The 9,263-nt window shown below is 36.3% G+C and overlaps 1 protein-coding gene across 4 annotated transcripts; it reads left to right on the forward strand.

Moving 5' to 3' along the window:
• Nucleotides 1-3,973: 3,973 nt before the first annotated feature.
• On the forward strand, nt 3,974-7,323 carry LOC117306486 (transmembrane and ubiquitin-like domain-containing protein 2). 4 transcript variants are annotated; one of them, XM_033791028.1, is made up of 3 exons: nt 3,974-4,051; nt 4,822-5,595; nt 6,691-7,323. In XM_033791028.1, the coding sequence occupies exons 2-3, from the start codon at nt 4,865-4,867 to the stop codon at nt 7,037-7,039; spliced, it is 1,080 nt and encodes a 359-aa protein (XP_033646919.1). In that variant the 5' UTR covers nt 3,974-4,051; nt 4,822-4,864; the 3' UTR covers nt 7,040-7,323. The 4 variants fall into 4 exon arrangements, with proteins under 4 accessions (XP_033646919.1, XP_033646922.1, XP_033646920.1 ...); XM_033791031.1 differs by having other exon boundaries at nt 4,017-4,051; nt 4,828-5,595; XM_033791029.1 differs by having other exon boundaries at nt 4,043-4,112.
• Nucleotides 7,324-9,263: the final 1,940 nt, after the last annotated feature.

Raw genomic sequence — 9,263 nt, forward strand, 5'->3', positions numbered from 1 at the left:
TGAAAGAAAATATCAAAATTTCATAAATTAAAGGTGACACAAATTTCGTTAAAGTTAGGTATGTTTATACACGCACTTTGTACATTATAGGCTATATACAGCGCTAATTTGAGACAATCTTTCATTAGTTGGGCTGAGCTAATTAATAATCTGAAATTATTTTTCCGCCTAGGAGATATGGTCAGGGATGTAAAAAACATATCTATGAAAGAAAATATCAAAATTTCCTAATTTAAAGGTGACACAAATTTCGTTAAAGTTAGGTATGTCTATACACTCACTTTGTATACACTATGTGGCTATTATACACACGCTAATTTGAGACAATGTTTAATTAGTTGGGCTGAGCTAATTAGTGATCTGAGATTATTTTTCCGCCCAGGAGATATGGTCAGGGATGTAACAAACATATCTATGAAAGAAAATATCGAAATTTCATAAATTAAAGGTGACACAAATTTCGTTAAAGTTAGGTATGTCTATACACGCACTTTGTATACACTATGTGGCTATTATACACACGTTAATTTGATACAATCTTTAATTAGTTGGGCTGAGCTAATTAGTAATCTGAGATTGTTTTTCCGCCCAGGAGATATGGTCAGGGATGTAACAAACATATCTATGACAGAAATATTAAAAATTCCTAATTTAAAGGTGACACAAATTTCGTCAAAATTAGGTATGTCTAAAACACGCACTTTGTACATTATAGGCTATATACACGCGCTAATTTGAGACAATGTTTAATTAGTTTGGCTGAGCTAATTAGTAATCTGAGATTATTTTTCCGCCTAGGAGATATTGTCAGGGATGTAACAAACATATCTATGAAAGAAAATATCAAAATTTCATAAATTAAAGGTGACACAAATTTCGTTAAAGTTTGGTATGTCTATACACGCACTCTGTATACACTATGTGGCTATTATACACACGCTAATTTGAGACAATGTTTAATTAGTTGGGCTGAGCTAATTAGTGATTTGAGATTATTTTTCCGCCCAGGAGATATGGCCAGGAATGTAACAAACATATCTATGAAAGAAAATATTAAAATTTCAGAAATTAAAGGTGACACAAATTTCGTTAAAATTAGGTATGTTTATACACGCACTTTGTACATTATAGGCTATATACACGCGCTAATTTGAGACAATGTTTAATTAGTTGGGCTGAGCTAATTAGTAATCTGAGATTATTTTTTCCGCCTAGTAGATATTGTCAGGATGTAACCAACATATCTATAAAAGAAAATATCAAAATTTCATAAATTAAAGGTGACACAAATTTCGTTAAAGTTAGGTATGTTTATACACGCACTTTGTATACACTATGTGGCTATTATACACACGCTAATTTGAGACAATGTTTAATTAGTTGGGCTGAGCTAATTAGTAATCTGAGATTATTTTTCCGCCTAGGAGATATTGTCAGGGATGTAACCAACATATCTATAAAAGAAAATATTGAAATTTCATAAATTAAAGGTGACACAAATTTCGTTAAAGTTAGATATGTCTATACACGCACTTTGTGTACACTATGTGGCTATATACAAGCGCTAATTTGAGACAATCTTTAATTAGTTGGGCTGAGCTAATTAGTGATCTGAGATTATTTTTCCGCCTAGGAGATGTGGTCAGGGATATACCAAACACATCTATGAAAGAAAATATCAAAATTTCATAAATTAAAGGTGACACAAATTTCGTTAAAGTATAGGTATGTCTATATACACGCACTTTGTATACGTTATGAGGCTATATACACACGCTAATTTGAGACAATCTTTAATTAGGTGGGCTGAGCTAATTAGTAATCTGAGATTATTTTTCCGCCTAGTAGATATTGTCAGGGATGTAACAAACATATCTATGAAAGAAAATATCAAAATTTCATAAATTAAAGGTGACACAAATTTCGTTAAAGTTAGGTATGTCTATACACGCACTTTGTATACACTATGTGGCTATTATACAAACGCTAATTTGAGACAATGTTTAATTAGTTGGGCTGAGCTAATTAGTGATCTGAGATTATTTTTCCGCCCAGGAGATATGGTCAGGGATGTAACAAACATATCTATAAAAAAAAATATCAAAATTTCATAAATTAAAGGTGACACAAATTTCGTTAAAGTTAGGTATGTTTATACACGCACTTTGTACATTATAGGCTATATACACGCGCTAATTTGAGACAATCTTTAATTAGTTGGGCTGAGCTAATTAGTAATCTGAGATTATTTTTCCGCCTAGGAGATATGGTCAGGGATGTAACAAACATATTTATGAAAGAAAATATCTAAATTTCATATATTAAAGGTGACACAAATTTCGTTAAAGTTAGGTGTGTTTATACACGCACTTTGTACATTATAGGCTATATACACGCGCTAATTTGAGACAATCTTTAATTAGTTGGGCTGAGCTAATAAGTAATCTGAAATTATTTTTCCGCCTAGGAGATATGGTCAGGGATGTAACAAACATATCTATGAAAGAAAATATCAAAATTTCATAAATTAAAGGTGACACAAATTTCGTTAAAGTTAGGTATGTCTATATACACGCACTCTGTATACACCATGTGGCTATATCAAGCGCTAATTTTAGACAATGTTTAATTAGTTGGGCTGAGCTAATTAGTGATCTGAGATTATTTTTCCGCCTAGGAGATGTGGTCAGGGATGTACCAAACATAGCTATGAAAGAAAATATCAAAATTTCATAAATTAAAGGTGACACAAATTTCGTTAAGTTTAGATATGTCTATACACGCACTTTGTATACACTATGTGGCTTTACAAGCGCTAATTTGAGACAATCTTGAATTAGTTGGGCTGAGCTAATTAGTAGTCTGATATTATTTTTCCGCCTAGGCGATATGGTCAGGGATGTAACAAACATATCTATGAAAGAAAATATAAAAATTTCATAAATTAAAGGTGACACAAATTTCGTCAAAGTTAGTTATGTTAACCGCACTTACATATTTAGTCTATACACACGCTAATTCGAGACAAATTTTAGTTAGTTGGGCTGAGCTAATTAGTAATCTGACATTATTTTTCCGCCTAGGAGATGTGGTCAGGGATGTAACAAACATATCTATGAAAGAAAAGATTAAAATTTCATAAATTAAACGTGACACAAATTTCGTCAAAGTTACGTATGTTTACCCACACTTTGTACATTATTGGGCTATAGAAACGCTAATTTGAGACAATTTTAATTAGTTGGGCTGAGCTAATTAGTGGTCTAAGAATATTTTTCCGCCCAGGAGATATGGTCAGGGATGTAACAAACATATCTATGAAAGAACAAATTAAAATTTCATAATATAAAGGTGACACAAATTTCGTCAAAGTTAGGTATGTTTACCCGCACTTTGTACATTATTAGGCTATACACGCGCCAAATTGAGACAATCTTTAATTAGTTGGGCTGAGCTCATTAGTTATCTGAGATTATTTTTCCGCCTGGGAGATGTGGTCAGGGATTTAACAAACACATCTATGAAAGAAAATATTAAAATTTCATAAATTAAAAGTGACACAAATTTCGTCAAAGTTAGGTATGTTTGCCGCAGTTAGTACATTATTTATACACAAGCTAATTTGAGACAATCTTTAATTAGTTGGGCTGAGCTAATTAGTAATCTGAGATTATTTTTCCGCCCAGGAGATGTGGTCAGGGATGTAATCAACATATCCATGAAAGAAAATCTTGAAATTTCACAATTTAAAGGTGACACAAATTCCGTTAAAGTTAGGTATGCTGATAAAGCATCCCTGGTGGTGTCGACGTGTAATGACGGTCGTTTGCGGATTTTTTTTAATTCGGTGCTGAGGATAATTTCGGTGCTGGGCCCGATTTAGTGTTGGGCCCAAACACGGTGCTCACTTCAGCCTGGTTTACTACACAACCAAAAACATGCTGGTCCTAAGAAGCATCGCCAGACTGTTACAATAAGACGTGTACTTTGTATACAAACATCTAGATTGTGTAGTGAAAATGGGACTTTAATTTACGGAGTGGTGATTTTGGTAACTAATGACTGAATTCTTATTAATCTGCATGCGTAATTTAAGAGAGCTGTTAATAAATGTAATGTTCTATTCTTGGGTGAGGTTTTTTAAAGGTTCCTTTTGCCCATATACCATATACCATAGCTGATTAAAACGTAAATTCTAACGAGATCAAGCTGCTGATCATTTTATAATCATGTTGTGGCTATGTATGGGTTGGGTGTGGTAATTATAAGGGGGTGGGGGCGGCGGGGGTTGGGGCGGCGGGGGTGGGTGTTGAAGACTGGATGTAGGCGATGAATAATTTAAGGGGTTTGGGTGGCTGTTTTTTACCTGTGAGTTATAACTTTTTTGGTAGGGGAAGAAGCAAGTTGTATAACCAGAATTATATAAAATAAATTCAAACAAAATTTTGTAGAATTTTTCAAATCATATTAGTAGATCTTACTATAAAAAAAGGTTTTCCCCATCAATATTCTTCTCTAGAGGTGATCCCCTCGGTACATTTTTTATTCTGAGGCAAAGTCGGGGAGGAATGCTCCTTTTAACCATAGCAGACTACAGTCGGTAGAGTTGAAATACATTCATACTTTCCCCCTTAATCACAGTTGTGCCAACGATTTATCATTGGTCTAAAATAAAAGCTATTCTTGATGTAGAAACCACTTGATGACTACCAGGGCTAAACTAAACTTTAGTTGAAGCTATTTGTGAAAGTTTGGAAATAATGAAATAGAGTAGAGATCTCTTCTAATCAAAAACCACTTTTTTTGTTATCTTTCACACAGATACAGGTTTTCTGCATGTGAGGCATAGAGGGAGTTCAGTAAAATGTCTCTTATCGAAGGAATAGGAGATGAGGTGACGATCCTGGTTTCCATTCTCATCATATCAATCACCCTTCTCATAGCCTGGCTGTCAACCTCGGTCTCAGACAGACCCAACCAAAGGATCCCCTCCTCTACCATCGACGCTACTGCAACCGAAGAGTTAATCAACAATACAGATGCCAGAATTGAAGACGCTATCTTTGACAGTCGATGGAGTGGCGGAACGGAGAGTGTCAGAACAGGACCAAGCGCTCCGACAAACTCAAGTGCAGTGAATTCTAACTCTACTCAGGATGATTTGGTCGCCTCAGAGAGCATAGATTCAGTTTCAGAACCTGTAGCCAGTAAAGATAAAGAATCTTCAAACAGAACTAGTTTGGACACTCCTCAGGACTCGACGGTGAAAGAAACTCCAGCGGCAAATGTAGTTAGGAACAGATTCACAGGACAAGTTTCCGAACTTCAAAGTAATACTATTCAATCCTCCAGTACTGATTCAAACGGCCAATCACAAGATGCAACACAAACCGATGGTGAAGGCAACCAATCAGATGTTGTTTCTGATGAGAGCCAAAACAATCAAGGAGATATGGGCCAATCAGAGGAACCAATACATGCTGAAGGACAAGACCAAACTGCAGAGGGCAGTATTTGTATTCGTATCAAGTATTTGACTGATAGGGAGAGAGTTGTCAACGCAAAGCCAACAGACACCCTTGGGAATTTTAGGCGGTTAGTTTACTCAATACTAAATTTACATTGTGTCGGTTTGAAACCATTTAATGGCTTGGGTTGTGAATGGATGGGTAGTCTTCATTTGAATCGTGCTAAGAAGTAAACTGTGCACTTGTGTGTAAAGTATTTATGGATTCACTACATGACACATCTTATCTTATCGTTCATAGCTACAGTGGGTGCTATTAATTAGATCAGACAGGAGGACAGGAGGAGGGTTGACTCCGTACTGTGTAGATGTAGTCATTGTCATAATGTCATGTTGCATCTGCCTTTGTTTACCTATCGTCCAAAACTCAAAGTGGATGATATTGATATAAAATGGTCAGACAGCAGGAGGGTTTACCCATCTTTGACAAGTTTTTGGTTTCGCTAGATCGTTGGTTCTAGTCAAATCAAAACTGACGAGACTACAATTCTATGGTCATTTTGGCTGCCTTGATTTGAATTTTTTAAAGCTTTTAATCTTCAAAATCATTAAAGGGACTTAGCTCATCAGAGGCTCAATGTTTTTGGAGAGAATATAAACAAACTCGATTGTCTTTTCTTTCATTCATAAATCTTGATAATTTTATGATCAAGAACACGTCAACAAAACCATTTCTACGTTGCAACAGTTGATTTTCGTTCTGTTTCTAGCTTTAAAGACAGTGGACACTATTGGTAAATGTCATACACCAGTCTTCTCACTTGGTGTATTTCAACATATGCATGAAATAACAAACCTGTGAAAATTTGAGCTCAATCGGTCGTAGAAGTTGCGAGATAATAATGAAAGAAAAAACACCCTTGTCACACGAAGTTGTGTGCGTTTAGATGGTTGATTTCGAGACCTCAAGTTCTAAACTTGAGGTCTCGAAATCAAATTCGTGGAAAATTACTTCTTTCTCGAAAACTACGTCACTTCAGAGGGAGCTGTTTCTCACAATGTTTAATACTATCGACCTCTCCCCATTACTCGTCACCAAGTAAGGTTTTATGCTGATAATTATTTTGAGTAATTACCAATAGTGTCCACTGCCTTTAATAATAATAACTCTCAATGAATCTGCTACACCCTACCTGACATATTGTTTTTGTTTTTGTGAACAGGCAAACATTTTCTGAAGAAATCCAGTCAGGCCAGACCGTTCGTCTCATCTTTCAGGGGCAGCTCCTTCAAGACGATAACACTTCCCTCTCCGACCTCAACGTGACCCATAATTGCGTTGTACACTGCCATCTGTCCCGGGGTGTAGCACCCTCAACGGTGCGTCAAGACGTTCAAGAAGCAGATATAGATCTCGGCCGATTCATGATTCCTCTCTTCACAAGCATTCTGGGATTTGTTTGGTATTTACGATGGCAGTATAGGTATATGTTTAATGCTACGTCAACGTTGTCACTAGTTGGTGTGACTACACTGTTTGTGTTAGCCGTGCTTGCAAGCTGGCGAGGCTGATTTATAGTAGTCTTTAGTCCAATGTCACATGAAATAACTACACTACATATAGTTTCGTGGCCTGTCCTGGCGCGGAGCGGTCTAGTTCCCCGGACCCAAGCTCTGATGTTGTCAGCAGCAGAGTGTGGGTAAGAATCCCAGTCATGACACTCGTGCTCTTGGGTAGGGCACTTAACCATAATTGCTTCACAAAAAGTTGTGAAGGTATATCATTCTGCTCAACCAACCAGGCTCCTAGTGGATGATACCCATGCCATCATCCTTATGGACTGTGAATGGGGTAACCCTATTTCAGCCCCAGGAGTTGGTGGCAACATACCCCTGGTGACAGTTGATTGTGGTCAATAGCCCAAATCAGTTAAGTGTAGCCCTCACCTTGATGTGGCCCTCCGGCCTTGTGAGTTGGGAGATATTTCATATTTCAAATTGTAGTGCTACAAGAGATTCTAAATTTAGATCAGGCAACCACAATTGCAAAGTGGATATTTTGTTCTCAAAAAAGAGATCTCACTGGTTAATTGGTTTTGTGAGTAAATAGTACAACACTATTTCTGAACAAGTGCAAAAAATGTTGGAATATGCAGGGCTGTCCTGCATGCAGTAGGTCGCGCTCTTCCCTGCTGCTGTTCCTGTTGAATTCAACCATGATTCAACAGTGTGTCTATATGGCTTGTCAGTGTTGCCATCGTTAAAATTGTTTTAAAAAAATACAGAATTGGTAAAACTGATAAAATAGTCACAGACAGTGCTCATGTTTTGCATGGTATGATCAACCAATGTACTTGAAACAACATGTAAAAGTAGTGAGAAATCATGCAAAGTATAACCCTTACCAATATAAATAATACCTTGAATAGCTAAGCCTGGAATCGTGAATGCCATCAAAATGCAGAGTCAGAGTCAAACCATGCAGAGCAGGGCCCATTTTCATAGAGCTGCTTAAAAACAATTTGCTTAGCAAAACTGAACAGGATACAGCCACAGATTGTACATAATAATAATAATAATAATAATAATTTCTATGGCGCTCTACAATTAACACAGCGCCTCACAAGAAAAACAAAATAATATACATGTGAGATAGTATTTTGGTTGGTAACTTTATTCTGGTTAGCATCATTTTGTGGTACTATAAATCAATTTGTTGTGCTTTAGCAGCTCCATGAAAGTGGACTTAGTGCTCAATGTCACAGTTCTGCTTAAGCAGACCATTTTCGCTGTGCAACTTTGTGTTGTGAGCAAAAGTTAACAGTCAAATATGGTGCATGTCACATATGGTACTTTGGTTGGCTTAACTTTTTGTGCAGCTCTATGAAATTTGGTCCTTCTGTGATTTTTGAAATCTGTAATTACAAAATGCAATACTTAGATTTGTATGGTTCATGATAGTGTTTGGAAACTGTTTCATAACTTGTGTTTTAATTTTAATTCCAAAATGCATTTTTAACGTCTTTATTTAAATGTATTATTAATAGAACATCTGAAAGTAGATAGATTTGTTTTTTAATAACCAGTATTAGGTGACATAATTTCTTGTTTCCTTTATTTTTAACTTATTCAAATAAGTTAAAAGTTAAAATAGCAATGGAGGAACACCTTTGAATCTGGAAGTGTTGTGCTAAACTTATGGTAGATTTGATTTTAAAAGAGAAAGTATAAACAAAATTATTTTTTCATTTGTATCTACAAAAAGAGTCTATTAGCATTTCAGGTTTTATTTCTGCAGAAAGTCAGTGTTGAAGGCAAAGTATACCTTTGATGCGATAGGGGGTCAGGTTCCACCCAAGGTGCCTTTGGATTTCGCTTGTTTAGACCTTGGAAAGCAGCAATAATACACAGGTTTTTAGTGTTAATTGGTGTTGGGCAAAATGTAATTAATTGTTGTCAAGTAAACCTTGTTCAATGCACTAGAGTGTCATTATGCAAATTTTAGAAGTGTTTAAATCAAGAGCACTATCTATTCACAAATGAAGTAGGTTTTTGTCAACTTATACGAGCTAGTCCGAGTCTCTATACAATGCAACTGCTTGCATGGTGTGATTACAAGCCAGGCATCATGTGCCATGTATGGCCCTTTACGAATCAATGGCTTCAGCTTCAGGCTTCGTTCTCTCGTCTGAAGCCCTGATGCGTACACAAAGCACACACAATTGCCAAAACCACTGGCCCAAGCCAAATCTGGGCGCTGTTTCACTATGTTACGATTGCAGTCCTCCAAAATCAG

The sequence above is a fragment of the Asterias rubens genome, unplaced genomic scaffold (assembly GCF_902459465.1).
Source record: "Asterias rubens unplaced genomic scaffold, eAstRub1.3, whole genome shotgun sequence".
Taxonomy (NCBI): domain Eukaryota; kingdom Metazoa; phylum Echinodermata; class Asteroidea; order Forcipulatida; family Asteriidae; genus Asterias; species Asterias rubens.